The 26,048-nt window shown below is 45.9% G+C and overlaps 1 protein-coding gene across 2 annotated transcripts; it reads right to left on the bottom strand.

The window, feature by feature from the left end:
- Positions 1–1,872: 1,872 nt before the first annotated feature.
- Polr1e (RNA polymerase I subunit E) lies at positions 1,873–25,468 on the bottom strand. 2 transcript variants are annotated; one of them, XM_045142011.1, is made up of 13 exons: positions 25,329–25,468; positions 24,747–24,850; positions 20,892–20,968; positions 18,445–18,530; positions 16,799–16,813; positions 16,701–16,744; positions 15,805–15,949; positions 11,619–11,726; positions 9,964–10,060; positions 8,291–8,424; positions 6,283–6,364; positions 5,245–5,376; positions 1,873–2,706 (listed from the first exon to the last, which is right to left on the bottom strand). In XM_045142011.1, the coding sequence occupies exons 1-13, from the start codon at positions 25,447–25,449 to the stop codon at positions 2,547–2,549; spliced, it is 1,305 nt and encodes a 434-aa protein (XP_044997946.1). In that variant the 5' UTR covers positions 25,450–25,468; the 3' UTR covers positions 1,873–2,546. The 2 variants fall into 2 exon arrangements, with proteins under 2 accessions (XP_044997946.1, XP_044997945.1); XM_045142010.1 differs by lacking the exon at positions 16,701–16,744 and having other exon boundaries at positions 16,755–16,813.
- Positions 25,469–26,048: the final 580 nt, after the last annotated feature.

The raw sequence follows: 26,048 nt of genomic DNA, 5'->3' as shown, positions 1-26,048 counted from the left end.
TCTGACTTTTCCCTGAGGATTCTGGGAACAAGGGCACTGGTCTTTCCATCCACAGCACTGTCCTTTGCACTTGTTTGGTGGCCTCAATGTGAGTCGCTGTACAAAATGCTGCCTTCAATATTTTGTAAGAAATGACTTTTCTGTGAACCAAGTACTTATGAAAATCTCAATAACCTAAATAAAGGTCTATATTTTAAAGGACTGTTTGGACAAAGGGTGGTGATCTTCTTTCCTTGGTTCAGACATTTGCTGGAGTTCCAAATGGCCCATAGGTCCCGACCTTCCCAGAGTACCACTGTCTCTTCCATAGGAGACAGAATCCCAGGGCCTTCAATCAGATTCAAAGCTGGAGGCAACATCTCAGGGGCTAAATGTTATCCACAGGTTGGAACTCTAGAGTTGGGGAGAGAGCTCAGTTGTCAGAGGTGTTTGTGTGCAAAGCCTAGCCACACTGAGACTCCATAGTGAATTCCAGGTCAGCCTGGGCTGGAGTGAGACCCTGCCTCGAGAAAAAAAAAAAAAAAAAGATAGAGATCCTGGCATGTCCATACACAAATACGCCCCCCCCCCCCTCAAATAAATACAATTGTAGTCCTGCCCAGCCATGGGCCTTTCTGAAGTCAGCTAACCTTCTCTTCCTCCTGTGTGGGTCACCTGTCAACAAAAGGTCTTCACACCCATGAAGTCTTCCCTAATTTCACTTATTTGGCATCTTCCAATTTCTGCTATTTCCATATCAGAAGCAGTTAATACTGTCTTTAAATTTGTTAATATCAATTTTTGAGGAGACAGGATAGGCACACCAGGGCCTCCAGCCACTGTAAGTGAACTCCAGAAGCATGTGCCATTTTGTGCATTTGGCTTATGTGGGTAGTGTGGGGTCAAATCTGGGCCCTTAGCTTTGCAGGCAGATGCCTTAACCACTAACCTATCTCCAATATTTATCGTTTTTTAGCATAGAAAGTTGGTTAAGCTCTCGTCTTAGTTCTGAGCTAAACTTTAATTAACTTCTTGGGCTTCTCACAAGACTGGATTCTGGGTTTTCTTACAGGGTTTTTTAAGTTACTCATGTCTCTTGTAGCCAAGTGTAGTCAGGGTTCTCTAGAGGAATAGAACAGATTGAATGCATTGTATTAAAAGGGAATTTATTGGATTGGCTCAGTTTAACAATAGCAAATTACAGGCAGCAGCCCCAGTCCGGCACTGAAGGCATGGAGGCGTCCTGGAGAGACACGCTCTTCAGTCCTCTCTGGAAAGCAGCACCAGCAGCCAGGAGGGAGAGGAGGGCGCTTTCCTTCCCAGAGCTTCCTTAGATAAAGCCCCACCTCGGAGAGGGGCCATCCACTGCGGGGGGGGGGGGGGGGGGGGAGGCTCACCCTGGGAGGATTCTTCCTTTAGTTAATTCTTCCTGGAAGAAATCTGAGACCCACTTATGAGCAATGTCTGTGGATTCCTAAACAGATCAAGTTGACACACAACCATCACACCAAGGCGTGCTGTGAACTCCGGCTCACCCTGCCTCTACCTCTACCTCATAGAACTTGGATTACAGGCTCTATCACCATACCCAACTCAAGACTGGATTCTTGTTGGCTTTATTTATCTCCTTCATTGGAGGACTATCTTATAAACATCCCACTAGGTGTCAGTTTTAGTCTGCAACATAGACCCATAATGGGTTGCCCATAAGCTTCTGCCTGACACTCCTTGTTTGAACAATGGTAACCACAGAATCATTCGGTGATGTGAATAGACAAGTCCCTATCCACAGCTCGTTTTAGGACCCCACAAACTTTTTTGCCAGTAGTAGTTCTGGCATGGCCCACATCTGAATACCAAGTGAGGGCACCATGTTGATCATCCATGCTTTTGACATCATATTCATCCCCTATTCATGCCACTTGGCTGGCCCTGTAAGTGGCATGAGCCAGGCAGAAAAGGTGTGGCCATCACTTTACCAGTTGGTCCCACATTTGAGCAGGCTGTAAATTAGCCTGTTCTATCACCCTCATCATTTGACAACTCACACTCAACTAGTTTCTAATCAAGCTGGAAGCTTCCTCTCCCAGTCCTGCTGGGCTAGAGAAGCTACCTACTCCACTGGTCCTTCCAGTATAAACCTTCATCCATTAAAGTCAGTTCACAGATAAGCTTGGTAATATCATTTGATTTTGACGTTCCCACACCTGACCCTCCCAAATCCCACACATATGACCAACACGAGAAACACCTGCCATTTACAAATACAGCAATGCCAAAGGACAGAAATGAAGTCCACAGTGGCCATCACTATACTTCTGCATAAAAGGCACAGTTGGTATGCTGGCTTCTGGCTTCACACCCCATGCCAAAGCAAGCAAGTTTTCTTTGGTAATTTTGGCAGTTTCATGATGTTGCCCAGGCTGGCCTGGAACTTGCAATCTTCCCGCTTCATCCATGTGAAGAGACTACAAGATTACAGTTAGCCTTCCTCTTTTAAAGAATGAAAAGGGAAGTGAACAGAAGTGGCTGTGATGTAGCTAAAATGCCTCCCATGGAAAGCACATCTAGGTAATCTTCTTGCGCTTTGATTGGCGGTTGGAGGCCTGGGCTGGAGGAAGTGGGATGGACAGAGTGCCCAATCTGTGATCCTCTTCCCTGCCGTCTGCCACATATACCTTCCTTCTAGAGACCTTCAGTCTCATAGCTTTTGCGATCTCGATTATCCTAGGGAAGAAACAAACAAAACAACTGCAGAGCAGCCCTCCATGTGCCATGGCAGGAGGGAGCAGCACATATATGCTCCAGGCCAGGAAAATGGGGTTCCAGAAGTGGCAACAGGAGCAAAGCCTACAGCAGAGGGGCACATAGGAGGCCTCAACCTCCCAGAACTACATACACGTGTACAATTTTTTTGTCATTTTTATTTATTTGAGAGTGAGAGAAAGAGCAGATAAGAGAATGGGTGCCCCAGGGCCTCCAGCCATTGCAAATGAATTCCAGACACATGCACCACCTTGTGCATCTGGCTTACGTGGGTCCTGGGGAATTGCCTCGAACCAGGGTCCTTAGGCTTCACAGGCAAGGGCCTAATCGCTAAGCCATCTCTCCAGTCCTTATTTTTATTTTATTTACTTTTTTTGTTTTTGGTTTTTTGAGAGGTAGAGTCTCCCTCTAGCCCAGGCTGACCTGGAATTCACTACATAGTCTTAGGGTGGCCTCGAACTCATGGCAATCCTCCTACCTCTGTCTCCCAAGTGCTAGGATCAAAGGTGTGCGCCACTACGCCACCATGTCCATCTCTTTTTAAAGAGAGGAACCACTGAATATAGTAATGAAAATCAGAGCAAGCTAGTTCAGTAATTGGTATCACTGTCTAGTGATTAACCCTAGCTTCTGTGAAATGATAGAAGTTTAGGTGTCTTTTATTAATTTTTTTTCCAAGGTAGGGTCTCACTGTAGCCCAGGCTGACCTGGAATTCACTATGTAGTCTCAGGGTGGCCTCGAACTCATGGCGATCCTCCTATCTCTACCTCCTGAGTGCTGGGATTAAAGACATGCGCTACCACACCTGGCTACATGAATTTTTTAAGAGAAATAAAATATCCATGCAGGTGATAGAAAACCATGCAGATTCTCTAGATTCCTAGTAACTGTCATCATTGCCCACAGCCAGATGATAAAAGAACCAGAGTGAGCATCCACTAGAATTTGACCAACTCTAAATGGCTGCTCACTTTTTCAATCTGCCTGCCTGTAGGAGCACCAGTAGGGTTGGCTACAGATTAACCCCCCTGGACACTGAAGCATGCGGGCAGGGGTGCTGTCACAGGCCCTCTGATACACTTGGGGATGCCCCTCAATCACTGACAAAGGCTCCTGAGCAGCTCTGCTCCCCTACTGTCATCTCTAATAGGTATAGCCTAAACAGTCATTTCTACCAGCTTTCCAGATCCAGTCAGAGCAGCTAAAATCTGGTATCTCCAGCAGCCTGCAGTTCTGCCTTGCTTTGAACACCTCCCTTGGAGTCTCTTCCAGCTAAGAAAGCTCAACTTGCTAAGCTGAAGGTGAGTTCTGTGCTTCCATGCCCTGGCTCTGCCCCTAGAACCATAAAGTCCCCCTCTCAAGTAACAGAAATTCAGACATCAGAGGGTACTCAGTCAGACCTGAAGTCCAGTGACTCCCCTTTGGAACACAAGAACTTGTTTTTTAGGGAAATCAATGAAGCTACATGAATGACTTTAATACCATGTCTCACAATCAGAAAGTAGTCAAAATGTCTTGGCAGCAGGGCTGGAGAGATGGCTCAGTGGTTAAGGTACCTACCTGCAAAGCCTGACAACCTGGGTTCAATTCCCTATTACCCACATAAAGCCAGATGCACAAAATAGCACATGCATCTGGAGTTCATTTGCAGAAGCTGGAGGCCCTGTGGTGCCCTTTTTTTTTTTTTTTTTTTTTTTGTCTGCCTCTCTACTTGCAAATCTAAGTTTTAAGAAAGGTTTGAAGAGCAGCTGCAAACTCCATTGTAAGGAGGGCAGATCCCGCTGACAAGCTCCATGAGCAAGGCCCACCCTCCCCAGCTGCATACATTTATGGACAGAAGTTATCACTGAAAGTAAATGGCCAGATACGTCCAAGGAATGCGGCAGGGACTTGATCCCTTCTTCATGAATCTTATGATTGATGAATGGGTGGAAAGGGCAACTAGCAGGCAGCAGAATACTGGGATGGTAGTCATATAAGGAAATAGCATCATCATGTCGGAAGTCTTAGAATGAGTTTAAACAATGGCTTTTCAGAGAAATTCATGTCCCCTTCTCAAAGGGCCTGTATTACTACTGATGTGAAATCAGGTCATGTACATTTTCATATTAAACATTTTGCTAAATGAGAAAAAAAAAAAAAGTGTTTGAACCGGGCGTGGTGGCGCACACCTTTAATCCCAGCACTCAGGAGGCAGAGGTAGGAGGATCGCTGTGAGTTCGAGGCCACCCCATGACTACATAGTGAGTTCCAGGACAGCCTGAGATAGAGTGAGACTCTACCTCAAAACAAACAAACAAACAAAAAAAGAAGGCTTGCCACTCATTGATTTATTTACTCATACACTGAAAACTGTCTTCTAGCCTCAAGTTTTCCCCATGAGACGCTCTCAGATTCCCTTACCTCCATCCCCTTAACAGTACCTCATGCTCTCCAGTAGAACTAGAAATTCATCCAGGTGCCACCATGCAGGGATGTTTTTACTCTGTTGCACTCACCTTTTTTCACTGAGCTTCAAGTCCCTCTGTAACACTGTCAGATCGATCTGGAAGTCGTTTATGTGCAAGGCAAGTATGATCGCATATGCAGTGATCTTTGCCTTCATGGAATTCGAAATTAGGTTCCATAAACTGCAAGTCAATGGCAGTAAAGGAGAAATAAAGTTAAACTTTAAAAGTCAACTGTGGCCGGGCGTGGTGGCGCACGCCTTTAATCCCAGCACTCGGGAGGCAGAGGTAGGAGGATTGCCATGAGTTCAAGGCCACCCTGAGACTACAGAGTTAATTCCAGGTCAGCCTGGACCAGAGTGAGACCCTACCTCGAAAAAAACAAAAAAAAAAAAAAAAAAAAAAAAGTCAACTGTGACCATCCAAACCTGTTTCCTTTGTATTCACTGCCTTCCCAGCTTGGGGAAAGGAGGAGAGGTCCAAGCAAGAGGTCTGGCTCCTTCCAAGGTACCTGAGTCACACACAAGTGAGCAGCGGGCAGGCTAGAACTCACTCTGTCATCTAAGCTGGTCTCAAACTCACGGTGATCCTCCTAAGTGCTGGGATCAAAGGCATCCATCTCCATGCCCGCCTGTCCACACGCTTTGCAAGTAGTGCAGGACAACAGCCGCCCCAAACTCGGCGGTGCTGCTGCGTCCACGCACAACCGGAAGGGGGAGCACACAACAAGCAAGTGGCTGCAAGCAGCACCAGGATGGGGTGCGAGGCCCCCCTAAGCTACCACACTGGCCTGCCCTTCTGCAGCGCTGCCTTTTTGCCTTTCCACAGAGGCATGAAAGATGTGCAGTAAAACACGTTGTCACTGCAGGGCTTCCCACAGCCAACGAAAGTGAATGATTCCAAGGGAGACAGTGCATGTAATATGTAGCATAGCCTCAACTTACCTGACCCAAGGGTCACCAAACAGCAGTGACCTCTTCAACACTGCATCTAGGTAGATGTGGAATTCCACTCGGCCCCTCCTCACTCCCACCCTTCCCTTGCTTTCTCCCTCACACAACCAAGGACTGTGGGAATCGACTTCCTGACCTGCCATTGTTGTAGGTCAAGCAGGTAAAGTGCTTCAGCAGTTTGGTGCTGATGATGTGGGGGATTCCAGGTCCCAGGGCACCTATAACACAAAGTTGATTTTATCATTTTCCTATAAAGTCCTTATGTATCACCCATATGCTAGAAGAAGCCAACAGCTGAACCACTGTTATGACCAGAACAACAAGGTAGGAGAAGCAGGAGCCCAAGATCCAGAAAAGCCACTTTAAGATGAATTACGTTCAGGTATGCTTCAGCCTGCAAATGAGACACACACCAGATACATGAGAACCAAGAACATATCATTAACAAGACATTGCAGGGCTAGGGAGACGGCTCAGCAGTTACAGGTGCCTGCCTGCAAAGTCTGATGGCCTAGGTTTCATTCACCATACCCACATAAAGCCAGATGCACAAACTGGCACATGCATCTGGAGTTTGTTTGCAGAGGCAGGATGCCCTGGAGTGCCCATTTCCCCCTCTCTCCTTGCAAATAAATTATACACACACACACACATATACATACATACATACATATATTTGATTTTTTGTTTTGTTTTTCAAGGTAGGGTCTCGCTGTAGCCCAGGCTGACCTGGAATTTACTATGTTTGCCAAGGTGGCCTTGAACTTATGGTGATCCTCCTACCTCTGCCTCCCGAGTGCTGGAATTAAAGGTGTTGCACCACCACACTTAGCTAGAAAATATTTGAGAACAAAGTAGATTTTGAAGAAAGCCAAGGAAGGAGTGGAGGGAGACTGCAATGTGAAAATAAGAACTAAGCAAACACATCAACTCCAATCTTAGTGCCCCTCACAGTAACAATAACTGAAGATAGGCATCCATAGGCGTCAGAACCAGGCGTGGTGGTACACACCTTTGATCCCAGCACTTAGGAGGCAGAGGTAAGAGGATTGTGAGTTCACGGCCAGCCTGAGTCTACACAGTGAATTCAGGTCAGCCTGGGCTAGAGCAAGACCTACCTCGAAAAATAAAAAACTCACAGGTGTCTCCTACTAGGTTCCTAACTGAGTATGAGAGTGACCTACATACAGTTCTAGCTGCAGGCGACACTTTGAGTTTAACATTACAAGCTGGACTAAACTGACACAATACAAAGGCTGCTAAAGCGTCACAAGCAAGCCTACTGTCTTCCTCCTTAGATAACAGATGTCTGCTGCCACTATCTCCCGTAAAAGTTTTCAATTCATTTGACCTACAGATTGTGCTTTGCCTAAAGGAAAACACAAATAGTGAATGTCTGCTTTTCAAGGCCCATCCAACGTGTCTAGATTTTCAGAACAGAAATAAAGAAGAAAGCCTGCCAAGTCCTCCACAGTTGAAGCTGGGGAGATGGTTCAGCAGTTCAAGGCACTTGCTTGCAAAGCCTGATGGTCTGGGCTCAATTTACCAGTACCCACATATTTCTCTCCTTCCCCCCTTCTCTCTCAAATAAATAAAAATAAAAATAAACTGCGATAGGGGCTGGAGAGATGGCTTAGCAGTTAAGGCACTTGCCTGCAAAGACAAAGGACCCAGCATCAGTTCTCCAGGACCCATGTAAGCCAGATGCACAAAGGGGATGCATGAATCTGAAATTCATTTGCAGTGGCTGGAGGTCCTGGCATGCCCATTCTCTGTCTGTCTCTCTCTCTCTCTTAAAAAAAATTAATATAAAAATAACCACTATAGTAGCTGGGCGTGGTGGCACATGCCTTTAATCCCAGCACTTGGGAGGCAGAGGTAGGAAGATCAGTTCAAGGCCACCCTGAGACTACATAGTGAATTCTAGGTGAGTCTGAACTAAAGCAAAACCCGACCTCAGAAAAACTTAAAAAAAAAAAAAAAAAAAAGACTTCTATAGGTAAAGACTTGAACAGGTGACCATTGTTTCCTGGTAAGAGCTGATCTGAGAACCAGAGACAAAAAAAGGAATGAAGGGGTGGGGAGTAAAAAAAGAAAGAAAGGATTGAAAATGAACTAGAGTAAAATCTCTGACATAGGCTTACTTTTCCGCTTTATCACTTTCTGAGCTCGGAATTTGATGAGGGTGTCTAGAAACCATATGCATCTTGCCTGGCGATCTCGGCTCTCCTCATTTGATGGCAAAGATTTCAGCGCTTCTATGACGAAGGAGCAGTGGCTGAAACAAGGAAAATAGAGGTATGAGTGTGAGGAAAAGACAGGCTCTGTCTGGAGCCATCACCAGCACGCTGCCTCTTCCCCCATACACACTGGACAGCTGTGAAAGGCCATTACACCCAACAACCCTTACAACAGGAGAGCCACAGTTTAGTGCGGGGGCTAAGGGACAGTCAGTAACTACTTCAGGCTTTGTGTGACCTATCTCTGTTCAACTACTCAGCTCTGTGCAACAGTCTGAGAACAGCCAGACACATCACTCATATAAGGGGACAGGCCGGCACCCAGATAAAATTTTACTTACACTTTATTTAACTCATCGGCAGCAGGCCAGACTTGTCATGTGAGCCAGTTTACTGACCTCTAAGTTACGCTGGGGAGCAGAGGCTTTACACTTAGCCTGGACTTAAATCCGTCCCCTGCCACTGAACAGCTTGCATCTATCAATGCACTGGTTTCACCTATAAATTGGGGCTAATGATAACACCATTTGATAGGATGCTATCTAGGGAAAAGAATGTCAGTGGAGACACTGGTATAAAATAAAAGCTCAATCTGTATTAGCCATTGTTAAACATAGAAGGAGATCCTGGGCTCAGGGATATAAAAAGGCTCACTGGGGTAGAGATGGCTTAGCAGTTAAGGCACTTGTCTGCAAAGCCTAAGGGCCCAGGTTCAATTCTGCAGTACCCACATAAGCCAGATGCACAAGGTGACTCAGGCATCTGGAGTTCATTTGCAGTGGCTAGAGGGCCTGGTGCGTCCATTCTCTTTATCTGCCTCTTTCTCCCAATAAATAAATATTTATAAAATGACTCACTGATAGTGCTTGCCCAGATGTGAGGCCCTGGTTCATCTATAGTACCACACAATGTATCACCTTGTAGTACCTCATACCACAGTCTTGGGCCCAGGAAGGGAAGACCACAAAGGTCACGAGGGCAGAGTGGGCTTCATTTGTAACAGTAAGTGGCTCAGGCATGCCCATGCTTTCACTCCCCCCCCCCACTTTCCTTGCAAATACATATATTTGGGGGGGGGTTGAAGTAGGGTCTCACCCTAGCTCAGGCTGACCTGGAATTCACTATGTAGTCTCAGGCTGGCCTCAAACAACTATCCTCCAACTTCTGCCTCCTGAGTGCTGGGACTAAAGGCATGTGCCACCACGCCTGGCTGCAAATAAATATTTTTTTTAAAGGAAAGGTTTACAATCCAGAACCAGGCTAGATAGATAGCTCAGCAGTTAAGGCGCTTGCCTGCAAAGTGAAGCAACTGGGGTTTGATCCTCCAGTACCCACATAAAGCCATATGCACAAAGTGATAAGTGCATCTGGAATTTGTTTGCAGCAGCCCTGGTGTGCCCATTCTCATTCTCTGCTTACAAATAAATAAAACGCTTCCTCCATGTTCAGGGCTGAGCAGACACCTTCCTATTGACTGACACCTCAGGGTGTCACCTTATGACTGATACCCCAAGGTCCAGAGCCTGACCCCCATTTCCCAACATCAATTCCCAGACACTCTGCCCTGGTGGAAGTACCTGTTCTCTTCAGCCATCTTCAGTATTTCTTCAGATGTGGCCTTCCTGAAAGCTTCAGACGGGCCCTCCAGAGCCTCATACTCCACTGGAGACAGAACTGGTTGCAGGTCAAGAACACAACTCACTGAAATGGAACCCAACTAGCAGTGGCCTTATTTCTCAGGCAGGAAAGCTGAGTCTCACAGAGCAAGCAGGAAAGAGCTCAAAGACCCGGTCCTCAAAATCTAGCCCAGTGCTTATTTCCTGCCTAGACCAGTCCGTCTTCTCTTCTTTACCAGAGCCACTACCACCATTTTCCATCTAGCCAAGTTCTGTGCTTAACCGTTCTACAATTACTAGTCTATCCTACACTTTGGGTACTGGCAAAATCAAAAGTTGTATTTTGGGCTGGAGAGATGGCTTATCAGTTGAGGCTCTTGCCTGCAAAGCCAAAGACACAGGTTCAGTTTCCCAGTACCCACATAAATCACATGCACAAGGTGGCACATGTGTCTGGAGCTCATTTGCAGTGGCTGGAGGCCCTGGCATACTCATTCTCTCAATCTCTCTCTCCTTGCAAATAAATAAATTTTAAAAATTTGTTTTCGATTTTTTTTTAATTTAATTTTTTTTTAATTTTATTTTTTGAGAGCGACAGACACAGAAAGAAAGACAGAGGGAGAGACAGAGAATGGGCACGCCAGGGCTTCCAGCCTCTGCAAACGAACTCCAGATGCGTGCGCCCCCTTGTACATCTGACTAACGTGGCACCTGGGGAACCGAGCCTCGAACCGGGGTTCTTAGGCTTCACAGGCAAGCGCTTAACTGCTAAGCCATCTCTCCAGCCCTTCAATTTTTTTTTATTAATTTGAGAGTGACAGAGAAAGAGGCAGATAGAGAGAGAATGGGTGTGCCAGGGCCTCCAGCCACTGCAAACGAACTCCAGATGCGTGTGCCCCTTGTGCACCTGGCTAACATGGGTCCTAGGGAATCGCGCCTTGAAATGGAGTCCTTAAGCTTCACAGGCAAGCGCTTAACTGCTAAGCCATCTCTCTAGCCACCGCCCACCCAAAATTTTTTAAGTTGGATTTCGGGATGGAGAGATAGCTCAGTGGCTAAGGGGCTTGGCTGCAAAGCCTAACTACCCACGTAAGCTAGATGCACAAGGTGGTGCATGCCTCCAGAGTTCATTTGCAGCAGCTGCAGGCCTTGGCATGCCCATTCTCTCTCTCTCTCTGCTTACAAAATAAATAAATAAATAAAATTTTTTTAAAGTGGTATTTTTGAGTGGGGCATGGTGGCATACTCCGGAGGCAGAGGTAGGAGGCTCACTGAGTTTGAGGCCAACCCGAGACTACATAGTGAATCCCAGGTCAGCCTGAGCTAGAGCAAGACTCTTCCTCGGGGGAAAAAAAAAAAAAAAGTTGTATTCTGACTATTCATGAAGAATGTCCCATGAAGGGTTAAGTTGTGCCTAATTGTCCCCTTGCTCAGTAATGCGTTTGACTCCCTCAGCTGATGAGGAAGCCTAGCTGATCAACCACTGGCAACAGTACTGGAGCACAGACAAAGGTTTGGATGGTGCTTTGATGAATGCCAGAGAGCCACCAGCAACCTCAGAGAGCCTGGCTGACCTACACGTGTGAGTTCAGGCAGCCTCTCTACTGCAAGGATACTGTCTTCGAATCTATACACATCTTCAGGCTTGGCTGCGTCAGCGTGGCAGGGAGGAAGGTAGAGTGAGTCATCTTGCAAGTCGTCCTGCATGGCATCACTGAGCAGAGCTTTCAAGGAGGGAAAGTTAGGGTCAGTATTACAAGGTGTGGTCTCAGGTTCCTCACAACTCAGTACAGCCCATGGAGCTGAGATCACATGGTGCCTCCCCTTCCCTGAGTCTGAACACCTCTGTTCCAGGACGTCTAGGGTCAGGAGAAGATGGATACGGCATGGCTGCCAACAAATAACTTACACTAGAGTTAGCAAGATGGTTGTGCTAACAGACTATTACAATACAACACCAGAGAAGCTAAAGATATCTTTTATGAATGCTTATTGAAAGACAAAATTGAAACAGTGTAGCTCAGGCTCGTCGCAAACTCATGATTCTGCTGCCTCAGGCTCATGAATTGTAAGGGTGTACCACCTCACCCAGCTTTAAATGTCTTTTAGCACCTGAGTAAAGATAACATTTTTCTTTAATTTACTTAGATATTAAAGTACACATCTGAGGGTACTTAATAGGTTGATATTGTATATATGTAAGAACAATGATTGAGATGGGGAGGTAATATGATGGGGAAGGGGAAAGTGGGGGGGTGAGAGGGAGGGAATTACCATTGGATTTTTTTTTTTTTTTTTTTTTTTTGGTTTTTCGAGGTAGGGTCTCACTCTGGTCCAGGCTGACCTGGAATTAACTCTGTAGTCTCAGGGTGGCCTTGAACTCATGGCGATCCTCCTACCTCTGCCTCCCGAGTGCTAGGATTAAAGGCGTGTGCCACCACGCCCGGCTACCATTGGATATTTTTTTATAATCATGGAAAATGTTAATAAAAATTTTTAAAAATTATTAAAAAAAAAAAACAGGCAAGGAACAAAATAAGAAATTGAAAGTATGGTTATGAGGGAGAACATTTTGCCCCCGGTAAAGGACGGAAAGGATTGTCAGTCAGGGCTGCCTTTGCAGTTAAGACTCTTTCTTTCACAACTCAGAACGATTTGGACAATCTTACTGTTAGAATATAGATGTGGTCACTTTAAGAGGTCCCTACTGTCTGGAGACCAAAGCTGCCAGAGTTAATTATAAACTTTACTCTTATCTATGAGACACCCAGCCCTACTTTGAGCAAAAGCAGAAAAGCCCTTCCCCCTTAGAGGTCTTCCTTATCTTCCACTCTCCTCTCTGCCTCTGTGACTCATCTCACATGAGCTCTGCCTAGACACATCCCTTCCCCCAAGAAACTCCTAGACAAGGCCACCTCACTAAGTTCTTCAGATTTCTGGAGCACCCCTCCCCCACAGCCCTCTCTCTCTGGCTTTGGATCCCACCACGTGGCCTGTGCTAAGGTGCTTCCAACTCTTCCCAATTAATTCTAAAAGGGCAAACGGGGCTGGAGAGATGGCCTATCCATTAAGGTTTTGCCTGTGAAGACAAAGGACCCAGGTTCAATTCCCCAGGACTCTCTTAAGCCAGATGCACAAGGGGATGCATGTATCTAGAATTCATTTGCAATGGCTGAAGACCCTGGCATCTCCCTCTGTCTTTCTGTCTAAGTAAATACATAAAAAAAAAAAATTAAAAGAGAAAAATAAATAAATAAATACATAAAAAAATAAAGTACACCTCTGATAGCTGTGGTGGCACATGCATGCAATCCCAGCATTTCAATGGCTCAAGCAAGATTATGAATTCAAGGCTTGCCTGGGCTACACAAAAAGAATCTATCTCAAAAAAATTTTTTTTAATAAAATATTTATTTAAAAATACAGAAGCCGGGTGTGGTGGTGCACGCCTTTAATCCCAGCACTCAGGAGGCAGATGTAGGAGGACTGCCGTGAGTTCAAGGCCACCCTGAGAATGCAGAGTGAATTCCAGGTCAGCCTAAGCAAGAGTGAGACCCTACCTTGAAAAACCAAAAGAAAAAAAAAAATACAGAGCGCCAGACATGGTGGCTCATGCCAGTGTGCCTGTCACTGCGGCACTCAAGAGGCAAAAGTGAGGACTGAAGGTGCACAGAAACCAAGTGTGACCTATCTCTGTACGCTAAGATAGGAAATCATTCTTCTCTATTATTCTCAACTGGAAGTTTTTGCTTTTTTTGTTTGTTTGTTTGGTTGGTTTTCAAGATGGGATCTTGCTCTAGCACAGGCTGACCTGGAATTCAATCTAAGGGTGGGCCTTGAACTCAGGGCAATTCTCCCATCTCTGCCTCCTAAGTGCTAGGTGTGTGCCACCATGCCCAGCTACAACTGGATGTTTTTATCTTGTTTCTTTGAGACACAGTCTCTCTATGTAGCCCTGATAGCCTGACTGGCTTACCTACCTAAGTAGACCAGGCTGGCCTTGAACTTGTGTCAATCTTCCTGACTCTGTCTCCCAAGTGCTGGGATTACAGATATGCATACCTTGTAACTGGATTTTTTTTTTTTTTTTTTTTTGAGGTAGGGTCTCACTCTAGTTCAGGCTGACCTGAAACTCATTTTGTAGATCCACACTGGCCTCAAACTCACAGTGATCCTCCTACCTCTGCCTCCTGAGTGCTAGGATTAAAGGCATATACACCATGCCCAGCTATAACTGGATTTTTGAGGGAAGTTGCCAAAATAATTCCTAAAGCCACCTAGAAGCAAAAGCATGCTGTAGGCTGAAGAGATGGCTTAGCAGTTAAGGCATTCGTCTGCAAAGCCAAAGGCTCTAGGACCCATGTAAGCCAAATACATAAGGGGGTGCAAGCATCTGAAGTTCATTTGCAGTGGCTGGAGGCCTTGGTGCACCCATTCTTTCTCTCTCTCAAAAAAAAAAAAAAAAAAAAAAAATATATATATATATATATATATATATATACACATATTTTAAAATAGCATACTGTAGCCGGGCATGGTAGTGCACACCTTTAAACCTAGCACTCAGGAGACAGAGGTAGAAGGATCACTGTGAGTTCGAGGCCACCCTGAGACTACACAGTGAATTCCAGGTCAGCCTGAGCTAGACCCTACCTTAAAAACCAAAAAAAAAAAACAAAAGCATGCTGTGACAATGAATACATATTTGAAAGATGAAATTTGAAAAATGAAAAAGGAAGATGAACTTCCCCTGTCAGACAGTGAACAGATGAAAAGGCTACTATGATGAAAAAGCTTGGTGCTGGAACTGGAAAGCTAGTTAGAACAATGAACAGGACACAACTAAATGTCACAATGTGATGAAATAGTAAAGATGACTTTTTAAATCACGGGAGGAAAATTAGCTAATCCTTTAGGAAACTGGATCTGTAGTGCATATCAAACAATAAAACTGCTAAAGTATTAAAAAGAAAACAGGCCTGGAGAGATGGCTTAGAGGTTAAGGTACTTGCTATAAAGTCAAAGGACTCAGGTTCAATTCTCCAGAACCCACGTAAGCCAGATGCACATGACACATGCATGTGGCGTTCATCTGCAGTAGCTGGGTGACCTGGCTTGCTCATTCATACTCTCTCTCCCTCTTTCTCTGTCTCAAATAAATATAAAATAATAATGAAGAGTCTGTTAAACTTTCCCTAATATCCTGCAACAAATTTCAACAACACATTTTGAAATAACACTATGAAATACACAAGTTGTCAAGGACCTAAAAAGGTCCACTGACATCAAAATGAAGTGCCAGCTCTGGAGACTTGGCCCCAGCATCACCACATCAGCCTTGGACAGAGCCTCTGTGGAATCACCAAGACGGGGCCTTCTCCTTCCTGTGTGCCTGCGAGCTGCAACTCTGAGCCAAGAGCAGGGCTGGCACATACATGTCTCCTCCCTTGACTAAGCCCCAGGACTATGTCAGTCAGAGGTTTCTTGTGCTTCCAGAGCCTGTGCCTGTCCCTGAGAAGGCCCTCAGCAAGGTGCAGGAAGGAATCCAGCCTTAAGACCCATCACTTCCATCTGTGAGGCAGGTACTAGACTGCGAGAGAAAAGAAAGCTAGCTTTTTTTTTTTTTTTTTTTTTTGAGATAGGGTCTCTTTCTAGCCCAGGCTGCTGAAATTCACTATGCAGTCTCAGGGTGGCCTTGAACTCACAGCAATCCTCCTGCCTCTGCCTCCCAAGTGCTGGGATTAAAGGCATTTGAAAGCTATCTTTATAGGCACATTCTCACCCCAAGCTCCAGCTGCTTACCGTTCACGCCCTTCGTATCAATGATGCTCTCTGCAGCTTTAGCTACTGCAAGATTCAAAGATTCACTGCCAACTTTGTTCATTCTCCTGGAGTTCAGAGATCGCTTCTGTTTGGTGGTTCCAAAGGCTTCGATGCAAGAATCCATCTGCATAACAAACAAACCTGATCACTGGGGCAGCACTGCTAGACCTAGTTGTATAACCAAGACGCTCTAGGCTCTCTGATCCGCCATTACCACTGTCAATCACGCTCAGTCAGCCAATCATATCCCTCTTCCTCCTAGGAACCCATCCATACTAAAACTGCTTGCTCCTTTCAGTTGTAAAGGGGATTTTCAAGTTAACAGTGTACTAAGATGATGTGACTAAACTAAGGTTGGTAAATTGTGGCACACAGCTTACCATTCTTACATTCTGTGCCCACAACAAACAGTGCTAATACAGATCACGCGTGCTTTCCCCCTGAGCCAGGAACAGACTCACTCACACCCATTTCTCAGCACAGTGCTCCAAGTGGCACTGAAGAGTCAGTCAATCGGCCATCCTGGAGTGAGATGACCTTTGTGAGAATTTTTCTACATGAAAAAATTCAAGTCTATATTGTTTATGTGAAAGTTTCCAGACACGGCCAATTATTTTCTGAAACTAAGACCAAGTCCTAAAAACAAGTTTCATGCTACACCTACATTAGCCCAGAAAAGTTTCCAAACACTGACACAGAACTGCTTTCGTACCCCAGGGGGCAGTAGGTCTGCTCTCTAGGAGACCAGGAGGCCTGTGTTGGTAGCAATTCTCCAGAAAATCAGACCAAATAAGCAGAAGCAGCCAAGGAGACATCATTGTACTGGTGGAGAAACCAAAGTCTAGAAGGAACTTCTCTTGCTCTGTCACACTCACCTTTTCTCTGAAAGTTCTGGTCTGATTCTCCATAGTACGTTCATGTTCACTCACCTTTTCTCTGAAAGTTCTGGTCTGATTCTCCATAGTACGTTCATGTTCAATTGATTCATCTACCAAAATACAAATCACAGAAGCAAAGGGAATAAAGCAAACTTTAAGACTTAAAATTATATGTATTTTGTTTTGTTGGCTTTTAAAAAATATTTTCTAATTATTTGAGAGAAAGAAAATGGGCGCACCAGGGTCTCTTGCCACTGCAAACAAACTCCAGATGCATGTGCCACTTTGTGCATTTGTATTTACAAGGGTGCTAGGAAACTGATCCCCAGCTGGCAGGCTGTGTAAGCAAGTACCCTTAATCTCTGAGCCATCTCCCTACCCCTAGTTAGTTGTTTTTATTGTTGCTTTTATTTATTTTTTTTTTCAAGGCAAAGTCTCACACTAGCCCAAGCTGACTTGGAATTCAACTCTGTAGCACAAGATTGGCCTTGAACTCAGAACAACCCTTTACCTCAGCCTCCCTAGTGCTGAGACTAAAGGCATGCACCAGCTTTTTATTTATGTATATATAAATATATATATATGTATATGTATATGTACACACACACACACGTAAAGCTAGATGCGCAAGATGGCACATGCATGTGGAGTTTGTTTGCAGTGGCTAGAGGCCCTGGTATGTCCATCCTCTGTCTCTCTTTTTTTTTTCTTTAATTTTTTTTTGTTCATTTTTTTTATTAATTTATTTGAGAGTGACAGAGAGAAAGAGACAGAGAGAGAGAGATTGAGAACGGGCATGCCAGGGCCTCCAGCCACTGCAAACGAACTCCAGATGCGTGTGCCCTCTTGTGCATCTGGCTAACGTGGGTCCTGAGGAACCGAGCCTAGAACCGGGGTCCTTAGGCTTTACAGGCAAGCGCTTAGCCACTAAACCATCTCTCCAGCCCCGTCTGTCTCTCTTATAATTTTTTTTCTTAAGTTTAAACAACAAAAAAAAAAAAGGCTGGGTATAGTGGCACACACCTTTAATCCCAGCACTTGTGAGGCAGAGGTAGGAGGATCACTGTGTGTTCAAGGCCAGCTTGAGACTACATAGTGAACTCCAGGTCAGCTTGGGCTAGAGTGAGACCCTACCTCCAAAGAAAATAAATAAAAGGAATCAAGCTGGGCTTGGTAGTGCAAGCCTTCGATCTCTGGAGGGGACCTCAGGAGGCAGAGTTAGGAAGATTGCCAGGCCAGCCTGAGACTTGGTCTAGAGTAAGACCCTACCTCAAAAACAAAAGCAACAAAAACTGGGCTGGAGAGATGGCTTAGCAGTTGAGATGCTTGCCTACAAAGCCAAAGGACTCAGGTTTGATTCCTCAGTACCCACATAAAAGCCACATGCACAAGGTGACACATGCATCTGGAGTTTGTTTGCATTGGTTAGAAGCCTTGGGGTGCCCCATTCTCTCTCTCCATCTGCCTCTCTGTATCTATCCCTCTCTCTCAAATAAATAAATATTTTTTAAAAACCTAAAACAGCCAGGCGTAGTGGCACACGCCTTTAATCCTAGCACTCGGGAAGCAGAGGTAGGAGGATTGCCATGAGTTCAAGGCCACTCTATGACTACATAGTCAGCCTGAATGAGACCCTACCTCAAAAAAAAAAAAAAAAAAGAGAGAGAGAGAGAGATACTGAACTTATCTAACAAACCCAAATGAAGCAGCCTTCAAATGAGTCTTCCTGCCTGGGACCTACCAGCAAATACAGGTTGCATGCTGAACACCTCAGCGTCATATACTTCCATCTGGCCAGAGGTCTTGTTCAAGATTCCCACAAAGTGCCTGAATAGAGAAGCGACACAATGGGTTGGTCACATGGCACTTGTATGAGTACTGTTGTCAATTTGATCAGACTAGGAATCAAGTGAGACATGCTTCTTGGGCAGGTCTGTGAGGGCATTTTCAGGAAGGACTGCACGGAGGGCGACCATCCCTTAACTGGGTGGCCCTTCAGGTGGTGGGCTATATATAAAGGAACTTCAGGAGAGCACAGAGCATAACTGCTTTTGTGGGTTTTTTCAAGGTTGGATCTCACTTTAGCCCAGGCTGACCTGGAATTCATTCTGTAGTCCCAGGCTGGCCTCAAACTCACAGGGATCCTCCTACAAAGTTATGTGCCACCACACCCAGTTCAGAGCATAAATTTTATGGAGACAAATGTAAATTAAACATTTTTGGGGGACTGGAGAGATGGCTTAGTGGGTAAGCGCTTGCCTGTGAAGCCTAAGGACCCTGGTTCAAGGCTCCATTCCCCAGGACCCACGTTAGCCAGATGCACAAGGGGCGCACGCATCTTGAGTTCGTTTGCAGTGGCTGGAAGCCCTGCCATGCCCATTCTCTCTCTCTCTCTCTCTGCCTCTTTCTCCATCTGTCGCTCTCAAATAAAAATAAATAAAAATAAACAAAAATTAAAAAAAAACAAACATTTTGGGGCTGAGAAGATGGCTCAGTGGATAAAGAGCTTGCCGTTAAGTATGAGTACCTTAGTTCAGATCCCAGAACCCACATAAAGCCAGACACAGTAGCACAGGTGTCTATAATCTCAACGCATCTACAGCAGGATAAGAGGCAGAGACCAGAAAATCTCTCAGAAGCTCACAGGCCAGCTAGCCTGGCAAACAGTGGCAGAGAACAAGATACCCTATCTTATATAAGGTGGAAGGTGAGAACCAAGACCCCAAATTGTCTTCTGACCACACATGCACCATGGCATGCCTGCCCTAGCGCACGAACAGGCACGCATGTGCACACATGCCCCTTGTCAACCTTGGAGAGAAGCCTAATACAGCATGGTTTTAAGAGGGTGATGCGGTATTAAGTTTTAAGCACATAGATGTCATTTGCTTTCACCCAGAGGTAATCCAGCAGGGGCTTGTGGTTCACTGTTGGTACCATTGGACTCTGTCTGCACTGTGTCAACCCCTATGAATACAGGCTGTTCAGGCTGGACAGTCTTTGTTGTAGAGAAGAGGATCTCAGGGGTCAGTGAAGGGCAGACTTCCAAAGTCATTCAGTTCATCAGACACAATATGGACGGAAACACTGCCCTAGCCCAGGACATCTGATGGGACCAAATCATCTTCTTGTATATAGTCCCAAGGCAAATTTTAGACAAGCTTTAACCTACTGATAATGCATTCCAAATTAATAGAGAGAGCTGCCTTATAGAATAAGACAAATAGAAGTTATAAATAAGGTCTTAAATAAAAATATTTCTTAAAAGGCAGGGGACAGGGGCTAGAGATATGGCTCAGTGGCTAAAGGCAGTACTTGCTTGCAAAGCCTACCAAGCTGGGTTCAATTCCCTAGTACCCACATAAAACCAGATGCAAAAGATGCCACAAGTAGGGGCTGAAGAGATGGCTTAGTGGTTAAGGCGCTTGCCTGTGAAGCCTAATGACCCAAATTCAATTCCCCAGTACCCAGATGCACAAGGTAGCACATACATCTGGAGTTCGTTTGCAGTGGCTAGAGGCCCTGGTAAGGCCATCCTCTCTCTCCTTCTTAAATAAAAACAAAGATATATGTGACACAAGCATATGGCATTTATTTGTAATGGCAAGAGACCCTGCTGTACCAATACACACACATACATTCATTCATTTATTTACTTATTTGCAAGCAGAGAGAGACAGAAAATGGGCACACCAAAGCCTCCTGCCACTGCCAATAATTCCAGATGTGTGCGCCACTTTGTACATCTGGCTTTATGTGGGTACTGGGAAATCAACCCCAGGCCATTGGGCTTTGTAAGCAAGCACCTTTAACTGCTGGGCCATCTTTCCAGCCCTAATAAAAATATTTAAAGCTGGGTGTGGTGGCACACATCTTTAATCCCAGCATTTGGGAGTCAGCGGTAGGAGAACTGCTGTGAGTTCAAGGTCAACTTAAGACTATATAGTGAATTCCAGGCCAGCCTGGACTAGAGTGAGACCCTACCTCGAAAAACTGAAAAAGTTATATGTGACAAATATATGTTTTTTTCCCATTTCAGGCATAGTAACAGGATCCCTGTGTCTAGAAAAACAAGACCTTAGTAAAATTGTAGAATCCTTCAACTGCCCCTAAAATAAAGACTGAAGACAGCTGTGTCAGTGCCACCACCACTAAATCACCCTGTTGCCACCCATTCCCCAACATTACCTGCACAGAGTGTTGCATTTGAGGGCTCCACTCCCAAAATTGTTTCCAACATAGGAAAGTCTATCAGTTTCAGCTGCCTGAAATGCAGGAAGAGAAACTCCATTTACAATCCACTCTGAGCCTGATGTGGTGGCGCACGCCTTTAATCCCAGCACTTGAAAGGCAGAGGTAGAAAGATCACTGTGAGTTCAAGGCCACCCTGAGACAACTACATAGTGAATTCCAGGTCAGCCTGAGCTACAACTAGACCCTATCTTGAAAAACAAACAAAAGTAAGTATTTCTGGCAGGACATGATGACATATGCCTTTAATTCCAGCACTTGGGAGACAGAAGTAGAAGGATTACCTTGAATTCAAGGATACCCAGAGATTACAGAGTGAATTCCAGGTCAGCCTGGGCTAGAGTAAGACCCTACCTCACAATAACCAGGATAATAATTTTTTTTTTTTTTTTTATTTATTTGAGAGCGACAGACACAGAGAGAAAGACAGATAGAGGGAGAGAGAGAATGGGCGCGCCAGGGCTTCCAGCCTCTGCAAACGAACTCCAGACGCGTGCGCCCCCTTGTGCATCTGGCTAACGTGGGACCTGGGGAACTGAGCCTCGAACTGGGGTCCTTAGGCTTCACAGGCAAGTGCTTAACCGCTAAGCCATCTCTCCAGCCCTTTTTTTAATTTTTTATTTTTATTTATTTATTTGAGAGTGACAGACACAGAGAGAAAGACAGGTAGAGGGAGAGAGAGAGAATGGGCGCGCCAGGGCTTCCAGCCTCTGCTAACGAACTCCAGACGCGTGCGCCCCCTTGTGCATCTGGCTAACGTGGGACCTGGGGAACCGAGCCTCGAACCGGGGTCCTTAGGCTTCACAGGCAAGCGCTTAACCGCTATGCCATCTCTCCAGCCCCAGAATAATAATATTAACAACAGCCAATAAGGATGTGGGGAAAGAACTCTTTTTGTTTCTTGTATGTGTATATGCATTCGTTCACATGCATGCCAGAGTCTCTTGCCACTGAAAATGTACACCAGATACTTTACACTTTTTTATTTTTGCTAGATGCTGAGTCTTATGATATTTTTTGTTTTGTTTTTTGAGGCAGTCTCCTTCTAGCCCAGGCTGACCTGGAATTCACTCTGTAGTCTCAGAGTGGCCTCAAACTCACAGCAATCCTCCCAAGTGCTGGGATTACAGGCATGTGCCACCACACCCGACTTATTTTATGACACTTTTAACAGCTGGTATTACACCTTTAACCATTGAGGCATCTCCCAGCCCCAAGAGAAACTCTCCTACACTGCTAATGAGAATGTTAACTGGTGCAGCCACTATAGAAATCTGTATGCAAAAGCCAGGTGTGGTGGTGCATGTCTTTAGTCCCAACACTTGGAAGGCAGAGGTAGGAGGATTGCTACAAGTTGAAGGCCACCCAGGGACTACAGAGTGAATTCCAGGTCAGCCTGGCCTAGAGTGAGACACCACCCTCAGAAACCAAAAAAAGGAAAGAAAGGAAGGAAGGAAGGAAGGAAGGAAGGAAGGAAGGAAGGAAGGAAGGAAGGAAGGAAGGAAGGAATCAGTATGCAAATTTATCAGGAGCACACAAAAAAGTCAGGAATCGTGGCAAATGTCTTTAATCCCAGCACTTGGGAGGCAAAGGTAGGAGAATCACTGGAATTTAAGGTCAGCCTAGGGAGACCCTACCTTGAAAGATAAAGAAATAAAAATAAAACACAGCCAGGCATGGTGGCACATGCATTCAATCCTAGTCCTTGGGAGGCAGAGGTAGGAGGATTGTTGTGAGTTCGAGACCAGCCTGAGAATACATAATGAATTCCAGGTCAGCCTGGGATAGAGTGAAACCTTACCTTGAAAAACCAAAAACAAATAAATAACTAAAACATACACACACACACACCAAACACAATATAGTCCATCTACACCACTCCTGGGTATATATTCAATGGTTCCAAGGTAAACATAAAACTGAGATACTTTTACACATTCATATTTATTGCTATACTGTTTACTACATAGTGAAGATAAGTAATCAGCCTTGATCATTAAAAAAAAAAAAAAAGTATAAAGAAAATGTGGGGCTGAAGAAATGGCTTAGTGGTTATGGCACCTGCCTGTAAAGCCTAAAGGACCCAGTTTAGATTCTCCCAGTATCCAGGTAAGCCAGATGCATATGGTGGTTCATGTGTCTGGAATTTGCAGTGGCCAGAGGCCCTGGCATGCCCATTCTTCATCTCTCTGCTTGCAAATAAATAAATAAAAAGAGGGCTAGAGAGATGGCTTAGTAGTTAAGGCGCTGGCCTGCGAAGCCTAAGGACCCGAGTTTGATTCCATAGTACCTATGTAAGCCAAATGCACAAGGTAGGGCATGTGTCTGGAGTTTGTTTGTAATGGCTGGATGCCATAGTGTGCCCAATCATTCTCTCTCAAATGAATAAATATTTTTAAATGTTTTTAAACAATATTTTATTTATTTACTTAAGAGAGCAAAAAAAAAGGCAGAGAGAGGAGAATGGAAGCTTCAGGGCCTCTTACCACTGTAAATCAACTCCAAATGAATGTGCCACCTTGTGCATCTGGCTTACATGGGTACTGGGGAACTGAACTTTGGTCCTTAGGCCTCACAGGCAATCATCTTAACTGTTAAGCCATCTCACCAGCCCCCACCCATAAAAAATTTATTTTGTTTTTCGAGGTAGGGTCTCACTCTGGTCCAGGCTGACCTGGAATTCACTATGTAGTCTCAGGGTGGCTTCGAACTTACAGCAATCCTCCTACCTGTGCTTCCCGAGTGGTGAGATTAAAGGCGTGCACCACCACTCCCGGCTCTAAAATTTGTTGTTAAGAGAGAAAGAAAAGTTCTTGGGGAAGCTGTACCACAAAACTAGATGGCAAGGCCCTGGGCTTCCAGCACTGGCAGGTAGGATATGAACCAAAGAGATTCTGAAAGCAATTTCCTTAGCTCTTTTTTTTTTTTCAGAGGTAGGGTCTCACTCTAACCTAGAATGACCTAGAATTCACTATGTACTCTCAGGCTGCCTCAAACTCATATTGATCCTCTTACCTTAGCCTCCCCAGTACTGGGATTAAAGGTGTGTGCCACCACGCCCAGCTCCAAGCCCTTCTTGATCAATCATCTGTCAACCTCTGCTATGGCAGGTCTTCATATACTCTTAGGACCCCCCCCTCCAATCTTTCCATCTTCCCTGCAAGGGTCCTTACTTACTATCTTTTTCACTTCAAACAGCAAACCTCAGCTGTCAAACCTCCTTCATTCTTCCGGGCTCACTTCAAATGCACTCTCCCCCAAGAAGTGGTTCCGGCAGAGGCCTCTCTTCCTACCGAATTCAGCCTGCCCTACTCTGTCCTCCATTCCCCGAACTTAGTCTACTGGGTGAGTGTCTCTCACAGCCAGTTTGAATCTCTACAAAGCAGAGGTTCTTAACCCTGGCATCTATTGACATGAGGCCAGAGACACCACTAAATGTCCCATGATGCACAAGGCTGACACTAACAACAGTGAATTATGAGGTTGAGAAACCCAGCTCTAGAGTACAAGCTCCCTAAAAGTGGGACCAAATCTCATCTAGCTGTTTCCTTAGCAGCCTACTCTGTACGTTGGGTATCCAATAAAGACAAAAAACACAAATGAATGAGAAGTCGTCACTCCACTAAAGATCCCGAGCTTCGATAAAAGCTATTCTCACCAGGCAAGGTGCTGGGCTTCGGAGTTCTTCGAAGTGTCATTGGCTCTCTCCCCTTTTCCTCCCACATCTGCCCACACCCAGTGGGGTCCTCCTCAGTCCTGCGCGTGCAAGCATCCTGTCACTGCAGCACTTACCAGGATCCGCTGGCTCCTCTTTCTGGGGTTCACTAAGTCGTTGCTGTGGTACAAGGTAAAGCGCATGTTGCCTGCATTCTGCAGTTTCCCGTTGGAGAACTGGACTGTAAGAGTGCAACCCAAGAATGAGAAGAGACCAGAAGGGCCCGCGGGGTACGATGGGGAGAGGGTGGAAAGGCAAGGAAGCGCACGTCTTCCCCTGTAGGGGACTGAAGTAAGTCCTAGACCGGCTGGGAGAGGATAATGGGAAGGAACGCGGGTTGGGGGGTGATCCCTGGGCAATATGACAGGAGAGAACGACTTGGGAAATGTGACTGGCTCCCAGAAGAGGCCTGGAGCAAACCTAGAGAGACTGGGAACTCTGCTCGGTGAGAAGAGAAATGAGGGAGACGAGAAACCTGACGCAACGACAGGCTGGGGAGGTGGCTGGAATGTCCTCGTGCAAATGGGACAAGGAACAGAAAAAGGGAGAGATGACAAGGGGGACCCATCCCGGCGCCTCAAGGTGCAGTGGACTCCAGGGGGTCCCCGACTCGGGGCGCGAGGACCCCGGAGGCATCTCGGGGAATCCGTGATCTTTACCCAGCACAGCTCTCTGCTTCTCTTCCGGTTCCCCACAGTACAGCCACCGAGCACACGGCAGCACCTCGGCCACCGCGTCGCCGGCCGGGCCGCCGGGCTCGGGAGACGCCTGCGCAGCCATGAGTACACAGCACACGCGAAGTGGGAGAGCGCCGCGGGCCGGAAGTCGGGCGACGCGCCGGCCCCGCCCAGGACACGTGACGGGCACCGGCCCCGCCCCTCCGCGCAAGGGGCGTAGTCTCCATGTAGGGGGCGTGGTCTCAGCACCGGGCGCCACGCCCCCTGGTTGGCCGGCGCTCAGCTTTGGGTTTGGTGAAACAGGCGGACCCATCGCGGAATCGGCCTGGGACTTCCTCCAGTTTAGCATTGGTCAGTTCGTTCCTGCAGGGGCTAGAATTCTAGCTCATGGGCAGATACAACTCTTCTTCCTTGGGCACTATCAGAGTAAAGAGAGGACAAATCACGGGCTCCGCATGGAGCCACTTTGCCCACTGCTGGGCAAAATAGACTCATCTCTCTGTTTTCCAAATTGCTACCACTTAAAAACCCCAGGCATGCCCAGGTTAATACCAGCACACGGAAGAGAGGCAGAGAGAGGAGGATCATCGTTAAGTTCGAGGTCATCCAAAGACTACATAGTGAATTCCAGGTCAGCCTGGGCTTGAGCGAGAACCTACCTCAAAAAAAAAAAAAAAAAAAAAAGCTTTCCTCAACATCCAG

Source organism: Jaculus jaculus, chromosome 1 (genome assembly GCF_020740685.1).
Source record: "Jaculus jaculus isolate mJacJac1 chromosome 1, mJacJac1.mat.Y.cur, whole genome shotgun sequence".
NCBI classification, from domain to species: Eukaryota; Metazoa; Chordata; class Mammalia; order Rodentia; family Dipodidae; genus Jaculus; species Jaculus jaculus.
The sequence above is the reverse complement of the archived record's forward strand: the minus strand, read 5'-3'. Positions and strand labels throughout refer to the sequence as shown.

What these genes read in the sequence shown, in the direction of transcription:
- Polr1e (XM_045142010.1), bottom strand. Translation starts at nt 25,449, where the DNA reads ATGGCTGCGCAGGCGTCTCCCGAGCCCGGCGGCCCGGCCGGCGACGCG. An exon ending in CATGCAACCTGTATTTGCTG is followed by an intron (nt 16,814 to 18,444) that starts GTAGGTCCCAGG and finishes GTATTTTGGTAG; the next exon opens with ATGAATCAATTGAACATGAA. An exon ending in TGATACGAAGGGCGTGAACG is followed by an intron (nt 11,727 to 15,804) that starts GTAAGCAGCTGG and finishes CCTCCTTGAAAG; the next exon opens with CTCTGCTCAGTGATGCCATG.